Source organism: Girardinichthys multiradiatus, chromosome 19 (assembly GCF_021462225.1).
Source record: "Girardinichthys multiradiatus isolate DD_20200921_A chromosome 19, DD_fGirMul_XY1, whole genome shotgun sequence".
Taxonomy (NCBI): Eukaryota; Metazoa; Chordata; class Actinopteri; order Cyprinodontiformes; family Goodeidae; genus Girardinichthys; species Girardinichthys multiradiatus.
Window position 1 is genome coordinate 24,555,928 of NC_061811.1, and position 20,291 is coordinate 24,576,218.

Consider the following 20,291-nt stretch of genomic DNA (forward strand, 5'->3'; position numbering starts at 1 on the left):
GAACTGTTGGCAGTACGTTTTCGTCCATATTATTTACCCAGAGAGTTCACCAGTGTTATTTTGGCAACACTTTACGTTCCACCTTCCGCTGTTGCCGACACTGCATGTGATGCCATCAGCTCAGTTGTTGCTAAGCTACACAAAACCCCAATGCTTTTGTGGCAATTTCTGGTGATTTTAACCATGCTTCACTCTCTGCTACACTTCCAACGTTTCAACAGTTTGTCAGCTGCTCTACCAGAGAAAACAAAACATTGGATTTGTTTTATGCAAATGTCAAGGACTCATACATCTCTACAGCAAGACCTCTAGGCAAATCAGATCACAATCTTGTTTTTCTCTGCTCGAAATATAAGCCCCTTGTTCAGAGACAACCTGTAATAAAGAAGACTGTGAGAAAATGGTCACAGGAAGCTGAAGAAGCTCTGCAAGGTTGCTTTGAGGCTACAGACTGGGACGCACTGTGCCAGCCACATGGAGAGGACATCAATGCCATGAATGAGTGTGTAACCGACTATATAAACTTCTGCGTGGATAACATCATCCCCACCAGAACCGTGAGATGCTTCCCCAATAACAAACCTTGGATCACCAGTGACCTGAAGGACCTGCTTAACAAGAAAAAAAGAGCATTCAGAGAGGGAGACAGAGAATTATTGAGGAGTTTACAGAAGCAACTTAAAGTCAAGATAAGAGACAGCAAGGAGGTGTACAAGAAGAAGCTGGAGAGCAAGCTCCAGCAAAACAATATCAGAGATGTGTGGACAGGGATGAAGAAGATCACAGGCTTCAAGCAGAAGGATGATCAGACTGATGGAGGTCTGGACAGAGCCAATGAACTGAACACATTCTTCAATAGGTTCAGTTCAGAAACAAGCTTCGCATCCTCCTCTCCTGCTCACAGCCAAACAGACATCCCACCCTCCTTTGACCCACAGCTGTCCAGTAACACCTCACATTTTTTATCTTCCACCTCAGCCCTAGACCCTTCTGCTTCTACATGTTCACCTTCAACCATATCAGAAGATGCTGATGCTTCCTTTGCTTCCTCCTTCCACCTGTGTGTCTCAAGAAGTCAGGTTGAAGAGACAACTGGAGAGACTGAATTGGAATAAGGCTGCAGGTCCAGATCATGTCAGCCCTAGAGTCCTGAAGGCCTGTGCAGAGCAGCTTTGTGGGATTCTCCAGCCTAGCCTGGCCCAGAAGAAGGTTCCGGTGTTGTGGAAGACCTCCTGTCTTGTTCCAGTACCAAAGAAAACTCACCCATCAGTCCTCAATGACTATAGACCTGTTGCCCTGACATCTCACATCATGAAGGTCCTAGAGAGACTCCTGTTGGCCCACCTGAGTAAGCAAACAGTAAACCATCAGGACCCCCTTCAGTTTGCTTATTGCTGTGGAGTTGGAGTTGAAGATGCTATCATACACCTGCTTCAACAAACCCACTGTCATCTGGACAAAGCCAGTAGCACTGTGAGGATCATGTTCTTTGATTTCTCTAGTGCATTTAATGCAATCCAACCTGATTTGCTGTCAGAAACTTCAGAAGACTCAGGTGGAGGCCTCAACAATCTCCTGGATCAAAGACTACCTGACAAACAGACCACAGTTTGTGAGACTGAAGGGTTGTGAGTCTAACCAGGTAGTCAGCAGCACAGGAGCACCACAGGGGACTGTACTCTCACCATTCCTTTTCACTCTGTACACCTCAGACTTCCAGTACAAGACAGACTCCTGTCATCTGCAGAAATACTGGGATGATTCTGCAGTCGTGGGGTGGATCAGAGATGGACAAGAAGATGAGTACAGGAAGGTGGTGGACCGCTTTGTGGCATGGTGTGGAAACAATCATCTCATCTTGAATGTGAAAAAAACAAAGGAGTTAATTGTAGATTTTAAGAGAAACAGGAATAAGTCAAACACTATTTCTATCATGGGAGAAGAAGTGGAGGTGGTGGAGGAGTATAAATACCTCGGTGTTCACCTGGACAACAGACTAGAGTGGAGATGCAACTGTGAAGCCATCTACAAGAAGGGACAGAGCAGACTGTACTTCTTGAGGAAGCTTAGGTCCTTTGGTGTTTGCAGCAAGATGCTGCATATCTTCTATAAGTCTGTTGTGGAAAGTGTGATCTCTTCTACCATCATCTGCTGGGGAAGCAGCATCAGAGCCAGGGACTTAAAAAAACTCAACAAGCTGATAAAGAAGGCTGGTTCTGTTCCGGGGACTCCTCTTGAACCTCTGGAGATCGTTGTGGAAAGACGGATTCTTCATAAAATGAAGAACATTATGGAGAACCCTGAGCATCCTCTTCATGAGACTGTCCTACAACAACAGAGTGTCTTCGGTCAGACGATTCCTCAGATCTGCTGTAAGACGGAGCGCTACAGGAGATCCTTCCTGCCCACAGCCATCAGCATCTACAACGACTCTTTGAGGAAACCTTCATAATATGAGCTACAACAACATCGAATTTCCCTTTGGGATTAATAAAGTATTTTTGAATTGAATTAAAAGTTGATTAAAGTTTGTTTTCATGGTCTCTGGACAGCAAAGACAAAGATTCTGGATCTCACTTTCTAATTTACATTAATATAACAGACCAAAAAGTAAGAACTCTATCCATTGAACAATCTTTCTTCCTGCGAGGCACAACAGGGCTGTGTGGTAAAATCCAGCTATGGTACAGAAAAGTCCATGTACACAGCTCAAACTGACGCGAGTTTCCTTATTCCTGGTTGGACTCATCAATCGCCGCAACAATCTTATCACTGTTCCTGTTGAGCTGAATTAGACCAGTCTGTTTATCAGAGATCTGGTGTTCTAAATCTGGACTATAGGGACAAAGAACCAAACTTTAACAGTGCTAAAACATTGTAAAGGTAATCACTTGGTGTATTATTTTCCTTTAAGTCTCCCAGGCTCTGTTAACTACAGCCTACATTTGTTTTCCATTTTTTGTTGTCAGAACTGTATCATCCTTAGATTTAATTAGTGTTTTTATTTTGCCTTGGATGTTTTTTTTTAAATAAATAAGTATCAAGCAATGTAAAGTTATATTTGACTACTTAGTGTTTCCGTATTAGGTATTTTAAGAAGAGTTTTCAAAATTTGGGGTCAGTCCTCAATTTAGAAATGCATAGAACAATATTGTTATGAGGGGCACGTTTATATCATCATAATGGCAGTATTATATTTGTCCATAACAGGTGAAAAGCAGTGGTCATGGCTGCAACTGTCTGGTTTAATTTGGGATGTTCCTAAAGTTTGGGAAGGGCCGTTTTAAAATAAACTAAAGCTATTCCAGACAAGCTTTGTTAGCATGCTCTAGTGCTGCCACCTAGCGGTCATTGTTTTACCTGTTTGTGAATCAAAACCCTCTGAAGACCAGACCAACTGCCAAATGGATAGTTGGAAAAACCTCAAAACATATTGCAGTGTGTGCACTTGCCCCTTTTTCCATAACTTTAATTTTCACTATCAAGCAGAGATGCAGCATTATCGTGTTTTAGACTGCGACAAATCCTTCTGAGCTAATGGAATGGTTTAAGAGTGAAGAACTTCAGCACTAACATTTTATAAGATCAACATGGTGTGCATAATTGAATATGATATCCGGTTTTCCCCATTTTTTTTTTTACAATCTGTAAAGTGTGGTGTACATATGTATTGATCCTCTAAGTAACTACTTTGCAGAACCATCAGCAGTTCTGCAGCAGCTGTGCAACTCTACAGGCTAGTTTTGCCAATTCTTCTTTAAATAGCTGTACAAGCTCAGATTGGGTGGACTCTGTGAACATCACATTTTTAAGTTTTACCACATATTTTCACAGAAATGTAGATAAGAACATTAACTGGGCCTTTCTGATGAATGTACTTCGATTCTAAACAATTTCATCTATGGCTGTTCGTTCAGGTGCATTGCCCTGCTGAAAGATGAACCTGCTTCCCAGTTTTAAGTTTTTTAACAAGTTTTCTTTCAGTATATCCCTGTATTCATTTACCATCCACATTCCCATCAACACTGACCAGATTTCCTGCAAGAAAAAATTCCCACTGCATGATACTGCCACCATCCTGCTTTCACTTTGAGGATGGTGTGCCTCATCAGACCACAGCACCACATTTCATTTACTCAACTCTCGCTCCATGTTAAGGTTGTGTTCTTGATGTTTGCGTATAAAAAACAGGAGATGCCGAATTCATACTAAGACTAATTTGCACACAGGAGACTTTTGAAGGGAGTAATTGAAGTGTATTTTATTTAGGGGTATCAGAGTAAAGGGAGTAGAATTACAATCCACACTTAATTTTATTTTAAAAATTAAACGTTTTCCTCTCACTTTGCGATTATGAGCCGTTTCGTGTAAGTCTATAATATAAAATCCCAATTGAATATACTGAGGTCTGTGGTTGTAAAGTTAATCATAAAAAAACAGAAAGAGTTCAAGCTACAAACAGAACCCCAGTAAATTATGCTGGGACTCCAGTTGGCTGAAAGTATTTGTAACCAGCTTAAAAAAATTTAAACACTAAATAACGAAGCAAGAGACAGCATATCTGAGTACCAAACTATATTTATTGTATACAGTAGTAAAAGACCACAAATAATGTACAAATCAGTAGAGAAACAAACAAGACAAGACCTGGACCCCATTCTTCATACATAACAGTGTAGTTCAGCCAGCCGCCAAAAAGACTTCTGTCCAGAGAAACCCAGTTGTTAAAATGCAAAGAATGTGAAAGGCTAATTTATAGGTTCTGATAAAATGTGCTTATATTTGTGACGAAAGTTAAACTCACAATCATTACCAGTAAATAATTTGTGCCAAGACGCGTCGCACAAAGACTTAGCCCTCCTCTAACACACCGTTTAACGAGGAGAGATGGCTGTTCGGGAGTCATTTGAGAACTTACAGTAAAATAAAGAGTTCAAATAGCAGATGGCAACTATGTATTTGTTTTCCAAAACAAATGGATACCGCAATATACTGGACTGCTAAAAAGGATGTATACAAAAATATAGCTGAATAAGATGTGAACAGGTTTAATATAAAAAGGAAATGGCTTTCTGACAGGCTAGTGGGAACGAAGGGGATTTGCTGTTATTTGTTTAGTTTTCTTGTTTGAAATGAGACTACACCTGCTCAGTTACAACAAAATTCAAAAACCAATGCCTTTTTTGATGCTTTGAACCTCAAAAGCAACCGTATTGCTCCATACAACTCCAAACACTCACTTTTGTGCACATCTGAAGCTGCTTCAAAAAGAATTCAGCTCATTTCATTCGGGACAGAAGGATCCACGTTTGTGTCGAAATAGAAACGGATCAAAACTAAGCAACTCTGTGGCCTGCGCTTATCCCCAAAACTCCACCGGTTGACCTTCCTGCTCTCCAGATGTGGAGTGATGCACCGAACGTCACACTCTGAACTCCAGAGAATAATCAGAGATGTCTCCTCTGTAACACTGCAGCAGAGCACATTTAAATACCACATCTCAGCAGATGATGTATCGTAAAAAAGTGATGTGCTTACAACGTTCTGCTTCGGCTGCATGTCCTTGCTTAAACTGGAAGCTGCTTGACCCCGAAAACAGCAGTCGGGAACAACTTCTCAGTCGCTGTCGCCCACAGCCGAACTCCTGCTGCAAGCCGAGCTGCTTATATCGCAGGGACAGATCACTGCCAGTTGTATAGCCCAAAACAATAAAAAATAAAGAGGAAAAAGATGCATTTGTTACTGAGAAACGACCAAAGCTAAGCCTACTTCAATGGCATAGAATTGTTTTACCCCCTGATCGAGCATTTCGCCTGAGCAAATGGCAATCTGTACAACAGATTGTTCTCTATTAGAAGCTGGAGAGAACAATACTAACGACCTAACTTAACACCTCAAAATGACACCGTTTTAACCTTGCAATTAGAGAAATATACATTTAGAGAGAAGCAGATGTTCTGTCTTTGGAGTATTGTTCTTAACCTCACAACTAATCTAACACCCATTTGGATATTTCTATACAGAAAAAAAAAACAAAAAACTTTAAAACGGGAGGCAAAAAGTACAAAAACAACGCAGAAGCACCTAAAACGTAAAGATACCTAAAATACATCTGTTCAAACAAACAAATAAAAAGCAAAGTGAAATAGCAAGCGGGAGGGTGGTTCAGAGACAATGCTTCACTTTCACGCCCCACTGTGACCCTTGGACAAAAAACCTGCAGACCCTTACACTCTGATGTGCTAGAAACAGCCACACAGCGGTTTCTGTGGTGAGCCGTTGGTCTGATTACAATCTGCAGCACCAGAAAGGAAATGGTGGTGCTACCTGACCAGCCGCAAAGACTGAAAACACAAGTTCAGTCTTGACTAAGAGAGTACATAAACCGCTGAAGAGCACTGACACATCAGGCAAAAAATGTCTTTGAAAAGAGAAAATAATAATAATATTATTAATAACAATAATAAGTTGGCCGGAGCAATCGGGGAGGGAGAGACAGTGAAGGTCTAGGGCATGGTCTGAACATGGCCGTCAGTGAGGTGGGGTGGTAGGGCTTAGCAGTTCCCGCCTGTCTGCTGCTGGAAAACATCTATAGTGTCTTCATCTTCCATCTCCAGCTGTAAAACGGATATGAACATAACCTCTCTATTAATAAATAAACCTCACAAAAAAAAAAAAGGATAGGATTGCATATTCCCAATTCATTTAATCCCACATGTGTAAAAAAAAACCTGCAATTATGTGTTAAATAAGACCAATGTCTGCTTTTATGTGTTTTCACCGTGTTGAAAAATGTACGCTGATTAATGTCATCGTACCTGTGCAGGTGTATCCGTCTCATTGATTGGCTGGCCATCAAACCTGAACCTGATCTGCCCTTTTGAAAGTCCCTGCAGAAGAAGACGGGTAATAGATGAACAACAACCAGCAAACTGAAGCATACAAATACAGGCTGACAGAGCATTCAATGTACTTTTTGAATGCAGAGCCTTGCAAAAGTGCTCATAGTTTAGATTTTGTCAGGTCACAACCACAAAAACATTTAAAATCCCAGATTGATACATTGAAAGTGAAGTGTTTTTGTATTCGTCTGCCTGAATCAAATTAGGGCCAGTGTCATGCGGAAGCTTTGTCCCAATCTCAAATCTTTTGCAGTCTCTTTCAGGTTGTCCCTGTATTTACCTCCAAGCACCCTCCCTGCAACTTTAACCAGCTTCCTGGTCCCTGCTAAAGAAAGACATCCTTAACATGATGCTGCTACCACCAAGTTTCACTGTGGGGAATGTATGTTCAGGGTGATGTGCAGCGTTAGTTTACTACTGCTTGAATAGTTAGTTTATTGCTTAGGCAAGATGCGAAGCATCTCAGCACTTTCTTTCCTAAATGGCTAACCTTACATGGGACTTCATTATGCTTTACTTTAGCCACCTGGCTGCTTCTAGAAGACTTCTGAAGGCAATTGGCTACACTGGATTGAAGTGAAGGGGGCTGTGTTGGTCTAATACAATTTTAGGAAAACACAGTTTGTGGTTGAAACAAAATGGAGAAAGGTTCAATGAACACTTGCTTTGTACTGTATTGGAAATGGATGTAATTTATACATTATGACAGCCAACTAGGGTTGCAGCTCACCTGTCGTTCGCAGTATGCCTTCATTAGTTTGCTGAGCGGCGTGTGTCGTTTGATTTTGAATTGGACGACTGACCCATCTTGCCCTGCAACTTTGAGGTTGATGTGGTCGTTCTCTGTCTTTACTCCTTCCTGCAGCGCAAACATGAATCAGAACCGTGGCAGTCGGAATAATGCACGTAAAGCCCAGTTCGGTCAGGGGCTTATGTTTTTAACCATCAGTGAAAATGCATGTCTTATGGTGAAGAGTTAATCAGAAGACCGTTGAAAAATTCAGGTAGTTACTTATGTGGCATAAACCAAGACATTGCATTAAATCAAAACTAAGTTATTTATTTTCCTAGAAGCCAAGCATGATTTCTAGCTTTTTAACATTTCAATACAACAGATTACACACAGAACGTTGCATCCATATCGTAATAGATATAGACTGTATCTTTCAATATTTATTGGGACTTTTGGGCCACAACAGATCTGGATATATTTATTTGATGACGTCTAATAAAACAAAGTAAATAAAAACGTGAAATAAATAATATGAGAATCGTGGTAAAAAAAAGAAAAAAAAAGAAAATACTAGCCAACACCGCCATATGTTAAATCAGGCCACAAGAGTATATTTTCAGAGGCTAACGTTAGCATAATTAGCTCTAGGCTAGGTTAGCACACCGGAGGTCCTTTGGGATCAATTGGAAGTTTAGCTGCCGGCTAACTGCTTTGTTTTGTTATGTCCCGATCGAAACCTTTATGAAAGTAAACAAGCACAAACACACCAACTGCAACGGTCATTTTTAAATGGGTGCGTCACAACCATTTGCGCTGTTTTGCCGCTAAACTACAGCTGCGGCGTGTGACCCTTTCGACAAAAGAGATGGGGGGGCACAACAAGATAAACATATACTGTAATACATTTTCTTCTAAAATGCATAGTCGAAAGACAGGATTAGCAGTATAGTATTTTTTTCCCCTTTACGGTCGTGTCGTTTCGGTGCTCATGGACTATATATAGATATGCGGGATCTCATTCATTTTGCGAAACTAACACTGCGCCGATTTGGAGAAACGTGCAAACCCAGGCCTTTCCATTGCACATTTGCGAGGCGATTTTGTACAAGCCTGACCCAGCCATCAGTACAGATGAACCGCTGTTTGATCCTCAGTATATTACCTTTGGCTTTTCCTCTGACATCTCGGTTAGTTTTTGTAGTTTTCTCAACAGACCGACACCGCGCTTTAAGTCTTCCTGCCGCCTTCTGCCCAACGTTTTCTTCGCTGGCGGGTACGCGCGCGGGACCACTGTTACGAATAAACGATTGGTCTGGGAAAACCACGTGGTGTCCCCATCCCGGAGCGCGAACTCGGGACCGCGCACGCATGCTGAATCCTGCATTACGCATACTGAAGAAAGAGTTTTTAAAGGTGACCTATTAATCTTTTCTTTTTTTTTTTTTACATTTGGGATAGGTCTAATAGGCTAAAGAAAACATGTTAATTACATTTTTCGCACAAAATTATTATCATACAATGAGATTTCACCTCCTCAGTTTCTCCTTTTTTGAGCTCCTTTCAAAATGAGCTGTTTTAGGGCTCTGTCACTCTTATGCAAATTAGCTGTGCCACCAACCAGCACTTTGTACACGAAACCAAAATAAGACACAATAATAAGTACTTACATTATCTGTCATGAACATTTCTTGCCATAAACAGTAGGGGATGGATTTTTCTTCAGTCTAAGTCTTTCTGCAAATCTGGAACTTTGCCCTCAAAAATAAAATGAAGCATGTGGGTCTTTGCAGCCAACAACAGAACATCTGCCTTTGAGGGTATCCATCGTAAAGCGCGTGTAACGTAACCCCGCCGGCGAGACGTGATCCTCTACTAAAAGTCAAGTGGGTGGAGCTCCGCTTCAGTTGCTAGTCAGGGGCGGGACTTCGGTAACGTTGCTAGGTGCCAGTGTAATTGTTACGTCACAATTTCACAGCTTTTGAACCTGCGCGTTTTATAGAAAAAAATAAAACATTCATTTATAGCCAAGAATGGCTGAATATTTTTCTTTGTGTTTGGACCATTTGTAGAAGCATTGGAGACCCAAATGGAAGTATAAAAACGATTAAAAAGTGAAAATGCATAATAGGTCCCATTCAAGCTTCCAAAGAGCGTCTTCCTCTATGAAATGAGTAAATTACATGAAAATACATGACAATTAAAATGTCATTTAACTTGAAATAGCTGGTCACATGCCTTTTAACCCATACAAATTATAATAAATATTTATGTACACATCAGCTTTAAGGTTTTTAAGGCCTTGATCCCATGAAATAGGATTCTACCTAAATAACAATACATCTACATACATACAAATAGTACAATAACAAAAAAGAAAAGTCCTGTCCAGTGTCTGGGGTACAAGAATTATTCTGGCAAACAAATTTCAGTGACTAGAAACTGATTAAATAAGAAGTGGTTGGACCAGTGAACATAAAAATATGATACACAGAAAAACACAGGATATGCTATTGCAGTGCACTTAAATGACGCTAATCATGATGTTTCCTTACTGCAGCTATGTGGTGTTGGAACTGGTTACTGTGCCACTATAGGGTGGGGACACTGATAAGCTACTCCAACAACGTAAGGTTAATTGCATTTATGATTAGAAAATACTTACTCAGCATTTTGTTGGATGTTTATTGCCTAAGGTTTTGTAGTTTGTTGTACTCCTGAGTTTTAAAGTGAGAATGAAGCAGAACTGTACTGTTCAACATAACAATGAACCAAAACATGCCAGTAAATCCATCAGTGACTGGGAAAAAAAGTCCTTGGCTGGGTCAAAGCCCAAATCAGATCTCTTTGAGATGCTTTAGGGTGACGTGAATCAGGCTGTACATGCAATGAGCCTTCTTAAAACATCTCACAGCCTAAAGTGATGAGTCTGGTCATCTTCAGACTGATGTTAGACACTGATAGATGGCTGCATGAGTTATTTCAGTCAAAGAGGGTAACACTAGCTATTAGAATTTAGGGTGTCCTAACTTGTTCCTCAGCCAGACAATGCATTTTGTTGGTATCTTAGCCATTACGAACACTTTTGTTGTTTAACTGTAATTAAATCACTATCTTTTTCAGAGGTAAATCAGAAACAGAATTCAATATCAATATGTGAAAATTTTTTACCATAGAGCTGAATACTTAGTTAGGTGTTCTAATTGTTTTTACAAATGTACAGTCTAAGTTCTTGGTCCTTGTATATGTAGATCTAACAAATTCTAAATTCTTTATTGTCATTATGTCACCATGATGAAATTTAGCTGAGACCTGGCTCAAAAGATACACATGTAGATTATGCTGAAATAGTCTGAGATGGGCTGCTGGTTTAGTTTGATTGTCAGCAGGGATGTTTGGTCTGCCTGCAGGGGGACAATTGCCAATTGCTTTAAAACTGCCGAGCATATCAATTAAAAATACTTGTACTTGTACTCGTCTTCAACTTCATCCGGGACTCAGACTCAGCAGAGACACCCAGACGTCCCTCTCCCCAGACACCTCCTCCAGCTCCTCCGGGGGGAGCCCAGGGCGTTCCCATACCAACCGAGAGACATAGTCCCTCCAGCGTGTCCTGGGCCGTCGCCTGGGCCTCCCCTTGGTGGTACGTGCCTGGAACACCTCCCAAGGAAGGCGTCCAGGAGGCATCCGGTATAGATGCCTGAGCCACCTCAACTGGCTCCTTTCGATGTGGAGGAGCAGCGGCTCTACTCCCAGCCCCTCCTGGATGGCCGAGCTCCTCACCATATCTCTAAGGGAGTGCCCCGCCACCCTACGGAGGAAGCTAATTTCAGCCACCTGAATCCTGTTATTGATGTGATCTTCTTAAATCATTTTCCTGTTGGAAGTGCGACAAACATTGCATTGTCCGGGTGGGTGTGGTCAGTGTCTGGCCCTTTTCTGGATTCATGCAGCTTAAATCGAGTCCAGATCTGGTAGACAACATCCCACAAGCGCCTGTGCTGTCTTCACCACTCGCAAAAACTATTCACTCGTCAGCCTTTACATACAAGGTAAATAAAGTTACATCCCAATCTTAGTCCATTGCAGCTACAATGCACCTGAGAAGGCTTTCCACAAATTTAGGAGTGTGTTAATTGAAATTTGTTTTTTTCAGAAGCATATTTCTGAGGGTCAGCCACTGATGTTGGAAGAGAAGACCTTAGCCCCTATCCCACTAAAAGCCCTGGGATTTAAAACCCCAGGATTTGTTTTACCTGGGTCAAAGGAATCCTGGATTATTTCTACATTAATGTAAAATGTCAAAATTTCCAGGGAAAATTACCATTTTATACTCTGGTACCATACCTGCTAAACGCTTTAAATTCACTTTCAGCTGCCACAAACAGATAACAGTTAGCAGGAAATCGCAGCGTGCTGTTGTGATAGATTAACTAGTGGCGGGTTAAACTGATTAACTTGATATGTGTATCGCAGATGTATCTAAGGGTACTTGGCTGCATCAATGCCTGATTAAAAACACTACCTCCAGGAACACAGAGGTTAACCATAACCAGTTCAACTTGCGACACACTAAGTTCCGCTCACATCTTAATATACCATATAAAATAATTGACACTGAAAAAATTTATAAGTAGCCGCAATATTAACTGAAGTGGACAATCTCTGCATTTTGTGATTAGCATATTTTTGAAAAAACATAATTATCCATTCATTTCACAGTTAAGGAGAGGTATTATACTCGTTTACCATACGCTGTTAACTAATCTAATATACCCATTATTCCGAAAAACTCCCTTAAGTAGGCAGCACCCAAATTCCCAGGATTCCTTTTACCCGGGTAAAAAAAAAAATCCCGCAGCTTTAAATCTTAGGGCTTTAAGTGGAAAAGGGGCTATAGTCTTCTCATCCAACATCAGTGGCTGACTTTCTGAAAAAAAAGCAACAAATTTCAATAAACACACTCCTAAACTCTTGTGAAAAGCCTTCTCAGAAGGGTTGAAGCTGTTCTAGCTGCAATCCCTATGCAGGAGTTTGGCCACAGGGGTGGCTGGGGGTGGCACCGGCTACCTCTGGAATCTGATTGGCCACCCCAGCTCGCCACCCCAACCAGAGCTGTCAATCAGTTTATATAGCGTTTGCAGAAAGGTTCGAGCAAATCCAGCATGTATTTGGTAAACTAACAGCAGCCTTCTGAGGAAGAAAGTCAACACGTGAATGAGCTGAATCTATTACCACGCGCTACAACAAGCTGCCAAGCGGTTCTCGCAGCACGGTGTCACAACTGGCAATGAGATGCACATGTGCAAAGTTTTTATTCATTCTGATGATGGTATAACTTTTTTTTTAAAGTTTAAGAACAAAAACATAACACAACAAAACATATACTGTATACACAAAAAATAATAATTTACTGCAGTAAACAAAAACAACTACGGGGTCAAAATTAAGTTGATGCTGTAGGGTTGAAGCTTTTTAATGGGAGATATAACTTTGGCAGTTTTATGACAGTCTCTCTTTTTTTTACCTTTATTAAAACACAGAAACGCGACAAAAACAGAAGGAAAGTATAATTACCCTTCTACAATCTGTGCCCCTACTTGCCCCACAAGAAAAAAAGTCTAGACACACCCCTATCCCTTTGAAATGAGAAAGGGATGCAACTCATTTTACTTTAGCCGCTTAATTTGCAGGAGCCAGAGGTCAGATGTATGGTCAATGTCTAACCAGAGCATTGAAAATTGTTGGTCCTATTTTGCAAGCAAATGTTTTAATCTCATATATATTTTCTCACTGTACAGATATTTGTATTCACTGTACATTATGTTATTCTGCCAGCCATATTTTAGAGGTTTCCCTGCTTTAACACGCCTGATTCAGATGACTGAAGTTCAGCAAAAGCCTGTTAATCAGCCGTCAATTGATATCAGGTGTACTGAAACAGGGAATCATACAGGGAAGTGTGCCTTGATGACCAGGGTTGGGAAACACTGATTTAGACTAATCTTGAGCCTGTTTAGAAATTTGCTTCTTTACAACTTACCTATGAAAATGTGATATTTTCACTCCAAGTCAAAAGCTATTGATTGCCTTGTGATGAACAATGTGTGTTGTCATAGTAGGATTCAGCTTTGGTTAGAGCTGTTTGGTGCAGGGCCGTTTCAGAAAGCGGGGTTAACAAGCTCCGAGTAGAAAGCACATACCCTGAGTAGACCTACTCCACTCTATCATGCCCAGGGTTTTCAGTTTGAGAACACAGGGTAACACGTGGGTTACTCAACTTTGAGTCCAATTCACCCCGAGTTAAGCACGAACGCGAGAGACCAGTCCCACTTGGCTTCCACATTGCTGATTATGTGGGCAGCGTTACACAGCAGCTTCACAGTACAAAACTACAATTAGCTGCTATGTCAACTACATTTGTATTGATTAAGTGTATTTAACACAGAACAGAATAGAAAACAGCAGAAAATGCTTTATTGTCCCACAGTGGCAAACTTTGGGTGTTCCAACAACAAAGCAAAATGCTTGAAAAAATACAGGTTCATACATCACTAAAACGATAGAAAACGTTACCTGACTAAACGCTATAAGAACTAGTCAGGAAAAACAATGTGGGTGTATAGTAAAGGAGAATAAAACCCAGGATAAATAACATTTTTTTTAACATACTGTGTGGTTATCAACAAGGCATACTTAACAATAATAAGTTAAGCCAGGTGACATTGGTGACAACATCAATGTTACCACTTGTTTATGGAAGCAAATCGTTACCATATTTCAAATGAAAAAGCATATTCAGAAGTGCTTTTTCATTTTAAGAATGTGGCTGCATTGCTTGACTCATAAATGAAATTAGTTATCAATAATCCTATTTGCATTTTAATTTTCTTCTTCAAGACTGCTCATTCTTTCATTTAATTAAAATGAAAAAGAAAAAGACATTTGAGATTTATTTTTCAAAATGTACCTCAGCAAATAGATACCAAAATTCAATTTGAAATGTAAAATTTGAAAATGAAAAAGCATTTCCAGAAATGCTTTTTCATTTTAAGAATGTGGCTGCGTTATTTGACCCATAAATAAAATTAGTAATCAATCATCCTATTTGTATTTGCATTTTCTTCTTCACGACTGCACATTTTATGCCATAATCAAAAAGAAAACAAAGCAGACATTGCTTTTTCGTTTTCGTGGTCTGCCCGCAAAGTACTGCCCAGAACTCGAAAACGAAAAAGCATTCCGAGCAGCGGGCGCAGCAGAGTGACGTCAGCAGCCGCTCTTCCTCAGCTCCCTGCTGACCGAGCTACCCATCTTGTTCGGTAGGGGGCGCTGTGCACGTCTGCAGTGCATTACATTGCAAACGTGCCGAGAAATTGATTGAATTGCAGCAGGACCGAGCTCAATTTGTGGCAGTGACAGGCGTTCCGGCGGCAGGCTGTGGCGAAACTGCCACAGCCTGCCGCAGGGTGGCAGGGGATTCCGCGAGGATGCCGGAAGGTGCCAGACCGGCCGTAAAAGCTTGCCAATGCGGTTGCCGCTGTTTTTGTGGAAGCTGATGCTGATTATCGGCAAATGGGTTGTCATTATTGTTATAGCCTGTTACCTTTACATAATGATTTAATTATTGATTATTATTTAATAAACAGCTTTAGACCCATAACATAAGGTGATTGTATTTACTTGACATGGAAAATAAATAGCACTATGTGTATGTGTGACGTGTTGAAAGGATGACGAAGATTTATTGCACAAACAGCCGGTTTATTATAGAGCATGAGTGGCTATTCTGAATCGTCACTCACAGAAAATTATAAATAAATGCTTAAAAACACGCTGGATGTCCCAGGCCATGAGAATGCCACCGGAACTAACTACCAGTTCTGCCTGCCACTGCCACAAATTGAGCTCGACCCTGCTGCAATTCAATCAATTTCTCGGCACGTTTGCAATGTAATGCAATGCAGACGTGCACAGCGCCCCCTACTGAACAAGATGGGTAGCTCGGTCAGCAGGGAGCTGAGGAAGGGCGGCTGCTGACGTCACTCTGCTGCGCCCGCTGCTCGGAATGCTTTTTCGTTTTCGAGTTCTGGGCAGTACTTTGCGGGCAGACCACGAAAACGAAAAAGCAATGTCTGCTTTGTTTTCTTTTTGATTATGGCATAAAATGTGCAGTCGTGAAGAAGAAAATGCAAATAGGATGATTGATTACTAATTTTGTTTATGGGTCAAATAATGCAGCCACATTCTTAAAATGAAAAAGCATTTCTGGAAATGCTTTTTCATTTTCAAATTTTACATTTCAAATTGAATTTTGGTATCTATTTGCTGGGGCATATTTTGAAAAATAAATCTCAAATGTCTTTTTCTTTTTTATTTTAATTAAGTGAAAGAATGAGCAGTCTTGAAGAAAATTAAAATGCAAAATAGGATTATTGATAACTAATTTCATTTATGAGTCAAGCAATGCAGCCACATTCTTAAAATGAAAAAGCATTTCTGAATATGCTTTTTCATTTGAAATATGGTAACGATTTGCTTCCATACTTGTTGAGCAGATGATAAACTGTGCTATATAATATAAAACATAACAAATAGAACATAAATCTCCTTTATTTAGTAAAGGAGCAGTGAATGTAACTGTCATGTATGCAGTCAATTATGCCTGGAAACCCACAAATATATAAAGATAGTGCTTGATAATCAAAATGTGATACCGACTAAATTATTGCTTTCACTGATACCTGCAAGTCACAAAAACAGTCCGACGGTGGGAGGGCTCAACTCCTGTCTAAAAGCTCCGTTTTAAAATATAATGTAACTAAACCTAAGCTATTTGCACCTGATGATAATAACATTAAAAAAAACATAACTAAACTAAAATCCCTGCCCTGACACAAGAGAACAATCTGACTTTAATGAAGGTTTGTGCTTGACATCATTGGCAAGTGCAACATCAACATTCCTGACAGCACAGCAGTTGCCTTTGAAAGATTTTCTGCATCACCTATGTCATACAAAAAGCTGCCAATGGAATAAAAATGAAATGCAGTCATTGTGTTATTGAGATAAATTATTGACTGTGGCAAATAACGGTAACGCTCGAAAATGTTTTTATTTCATTCATTTAAAATTCAAATGCAAATCAAAAAGGAGCAGAAAGAAACTTATAATACCTGCCTCCTATCAACACAATTTTTTTTATAATTCCAGTTCTTTTGAGCTGTCCAACACAACTGTACTATCAAATCATAATATCATAATATCAACAACTGAAAACAAGAGTCGACCCGCTACTCAGCAGAATTATATTTTTGTAACATCGAAAATTTCACTTTTTTTAAAAAAACATTTAAATGGACTTGAATGTTTTACTTTTACAGTAGACTGTTCCATAGACTGACCCCTATGATTAAAATAAACCTTTCCTTTAAAGTTGTTCTGAACCTGGCTTTAACAAAAACTTGAGCAACATTTTTTTGTGTAATTTCTTTGGTTGGAAAAAGACAAATTTTGTTGTTCGTGACTGATTTGTTAAAGCAATAAAAAAGTAAAACTTTTTATGCACACTGTATGTTAAAATAAAAATTATTGGTTGTAAAGCCTCATACATAATGTCTGAGTGTATTAATATGTTTGATAAATTGATTTGAAGGTGAAAATAGTTCATGACGTTATACATTAGTTTGTCATTTTCACATTTTTGAGTCTGATTAAGAATTAGCTGTTGACACCGATTAAATGATTTAATATTGTACATTTTGAAGTTGCTGACCAGAGATTTCACTTTTATCTAATTTAGCGCTTAATGTTTTTTGCTGTATAAAGAATGTTATATTGTTGTGAAAATGTAGTCATTTTCCAACTGCTTATTTAAATGCTTGTACTAGACCAGGAAGGGAAATCCATGGGCACATCAGCCCCACCAAGAATCTTTTTCACCAGCCGCCACTGATTGTCATGAAATCACTTCTAAAACATTTAAAACGTTTAAATAAATGTTTCCCCTTTTAAAAATATTCTATGTCTCCAGCTGTTACGAAACAGAGTAGTATTTTATACTCACCACTGTATCAGCTGCATTGAACTCTGCAACACTTCTGCTTGTGATCACTTCTGAATCCGATGTTTCAGACTTTGTGTCTGAGCTGGACTGATCTGTAAAGTACAAGATGACACATTCAATCACATTACTTATTGCATTAATTCTGCGTAAACAAATATTTTTGGCCAGATCAATTTCAGAATCACTTACAATAGGTAAGGTAATCCTGTACTTCACAAATGTATACGGTGATGCGCTGGTAAGCCTTGCCCACTGCATCCTTGAAACCTTTCAGAGTGAAGGGACTCTCAGTTTCTGGAATGTTTATTATCCTTGTCCCATCAGAATAGAGTAGATAAAAGGAGGCACTTTCCAGCTGTTTATTGAAGTCCTTCATTTTTTGTACTGCAGCTTTGTGCAAATGTTCTGCATCAACCTCTGGATTCACTACAAGGGGGAGGGCTGTTCCTCTTACAGGTTGTAGTATTCCACCCTTCAACTGCATCAGGGCTACTGAAATCTACAGATATAAAAAGATCAACGCAACTAAAATTCTTTACTGAAAAATTAAGCACTGTAGAATAGACTGAAGAACCAACAGAAGTTACCTTGACATCGTTTTCCCTGTGCTTTGTTTTTTTCCTTTTGAAAAATGATCGTTTCTCCTTCTGTTTTAAAGTCCGGAAATTGTTGCATGATTCCACTGCAGATGTTCCTGTTTTTCCAGGATCAAAGAATAATCAAATTTCATCAAGAGAGTTCCTACACCACCACTGTGGATTGTTCAGGCATACTGTGTATAAATGTATAACTATAATGTACAGTAAAGTCTCATTTGTTTTTTTATTTGTTTTACAAAATTACAAGTCTTTGAAAAGCTACCTTTAGTTGGACCAGTATCATCAGAAGGACACAAGAATTTTATGTCCTTGCCACACGAAGAGCAAAATGCTGTGGTTGAATGCAGAAAAAATCCACAAAAAGGACAATACATTGTACTCTGTAATAAAAGCATAAATATATTATTAGGACACCGGTCCAGATTGTACAGCAATCTCTTAGATGTATAATCCCAAGGTTGGAGCGTTGCTACATAACTTCTTTCCCCGTGTAACCCCTAAATTTAGCACAGTAAATGCATTCGTCTTTATGATAGTGCATGTCTACATTAGCTAAACAATATCAGTGTTTTACTTACTTTTCCATGCAAAAACCTTTGTCCTTCGTCCCTGCCTTCCGTTTAAGTATAACTTCCGTTGTAGCGTTTGGAATTTGTTGACCCCTCTGGGCCACCATAGTGAACTTTAATAAAATCCAAATTACATGTCTCCTGATCATTTGAGTTTACGTGTCCAAACAAGAGTAAAAATAATCAGTATTAATGTAATTAAACTCATGTCATATTGAATAAAATATAATGCAAATAACACAATGTTAGCAGCCAATATTGCTGTGTAACTGTGTTGTGAGTCATATCGACAGTATTTTCCCGTGTGTTCTCCAATGGGGAACCCACTGTTAGGGCAGTGTGTTAACAAGAGTAACTCAGGTAAACAATCCAGTCGCACTCCGAGCAACTGGCTGTCGTGGGGTCCGCAACACAGAAGTTTGGATAGGTTAGGTGGCTGTGTCATTGCCTGATTAAAACACTGCTAACGTAAATACACGGGTTTGAATAATGTCAGTTTGTCCTTTGGGGTCTATCCAGCACATATGTAATACTCCTCTGCGAGGGATGTAAAACAATATTGTTAAATCGTATTTAAAGATAATCAAAATATGTCTTAAGAAGAGACTGCGTTAAACATGTGATCCACCTGTATCTGGTGTCATTTGGATTGAAACAGACTGAAACATGCGGGATGGTACTTGAAATTAACAATTTACTATTTCTTTAGCTTAACAGTGGGAATTTGTCCAGCAGGTAGAATAATTATTATTTCACGTCTTTCACGTCGCATTCGTACTTTGTTATAATAAACCTGACATGTTCTCTAAGCCTGTAAATATATTAAATCAGCTCGCAAGTTCAACAAATGTATCTGTTTTTTCAGTCTTAAACCATATAATAAATAAACCTGTCCGAAAAATCGGTCACACAAAAAGAGTTAACCCGATCTCGGACTTACGTCCCCTTGTAATTGATCCAGATAATCGCGTTCCCTACCTGTCGTTCATTCTCAAACAAGCCCTTGGCGCTTTGGAAGACAGATCCAGATCAACTGGTGACAGTCACATTTTCAGAGTCCACTGATCACGGGGTTGATCTTAGTGTCAATAGTCAATATGTGTGCATATTGACGCAATGCGGATGTTAACGAGTAGAAGAATTGTTTTTCAGTGTTGCCTCTTACTACGGTGCGGTCACTTGGATGAAAGAATTAAGAGGAAAACTGTTCTGTAGTTTATATGTTCAAAGTTAAAATTAGGAGAAAAATATACACCAACATTAAGGTGAAATAGAAACAGAAAAAAAAAAAAACCTGCAGCCATATCTTCTGTAAATATGCTAGTAACTTCATAAAGAAATTCTTCTTTTAACATAATGATCAGCTGGGAACCTACATGCTTGGAAACGACAGCTTTTTCAACATTTCGCCCTTTCTTCAAAATA

At 39.5% G+C, this 20,291-nt stretch overlaps 1 protein-coding gene across 4 annotated transcripts; it reads right to left on the minus strand.

Annotated features, from left to right (window-relative positions):
* Window positions 1-4,560: 4,560 nt before the first annotated feature.
* sumo3a (small ubiquitin like modifier 3a) lies at window positions 4,561-19,821 on the minus strand. Of its 4 annotated transcripts, none has more exons than XM_047345799.1 (8): window positions 18,876-19,239; window positions 18,560-18,677; window positions 18,286-18,392; window positions 17,888-18,197; window positions 17,699-17,790; window positions 7,633-7,761; window positions 6,819-6,890; window positions 4,561-5,684 (listed from the first exon to the last, which is right to left on the minus strand). In XM_047345799.1, the coding sequence occupies exons 2-8, from the start codon at window positions 18,669-18,671 to the stop codon at window positions 5,682-5,684; spliced, it is 825 nt and encodes a 274-aa protein (XP_047201755.1). In that variant the 5' UTR covers window positions 18,672-18,677; window positions 18,876-19,239; the 3' UTR covers window positions 4,561-5,681. The 4 variants fall into 4 exon arrangements, with proteins under 4 accessions (XP_047201755.1, XP_047201754.1, XP_047201757.1 ...); XM_047345798.1 differs by having other exon boundaries at window positions 4,561-6,617; window positions 18,876-19,026; XM_047345800.1 differs by lacking the exons at window positions 4,561-5,684; window positions 6,819-6,890; window positions 7,633-7,761 and adding an exon at window positions 16,163-16,656 and having other exon boundaries at window positions 18,876-19,821.
* Between the last annotated feature and the right edge of the window lie 470 nt (window positions 19,822-20,291).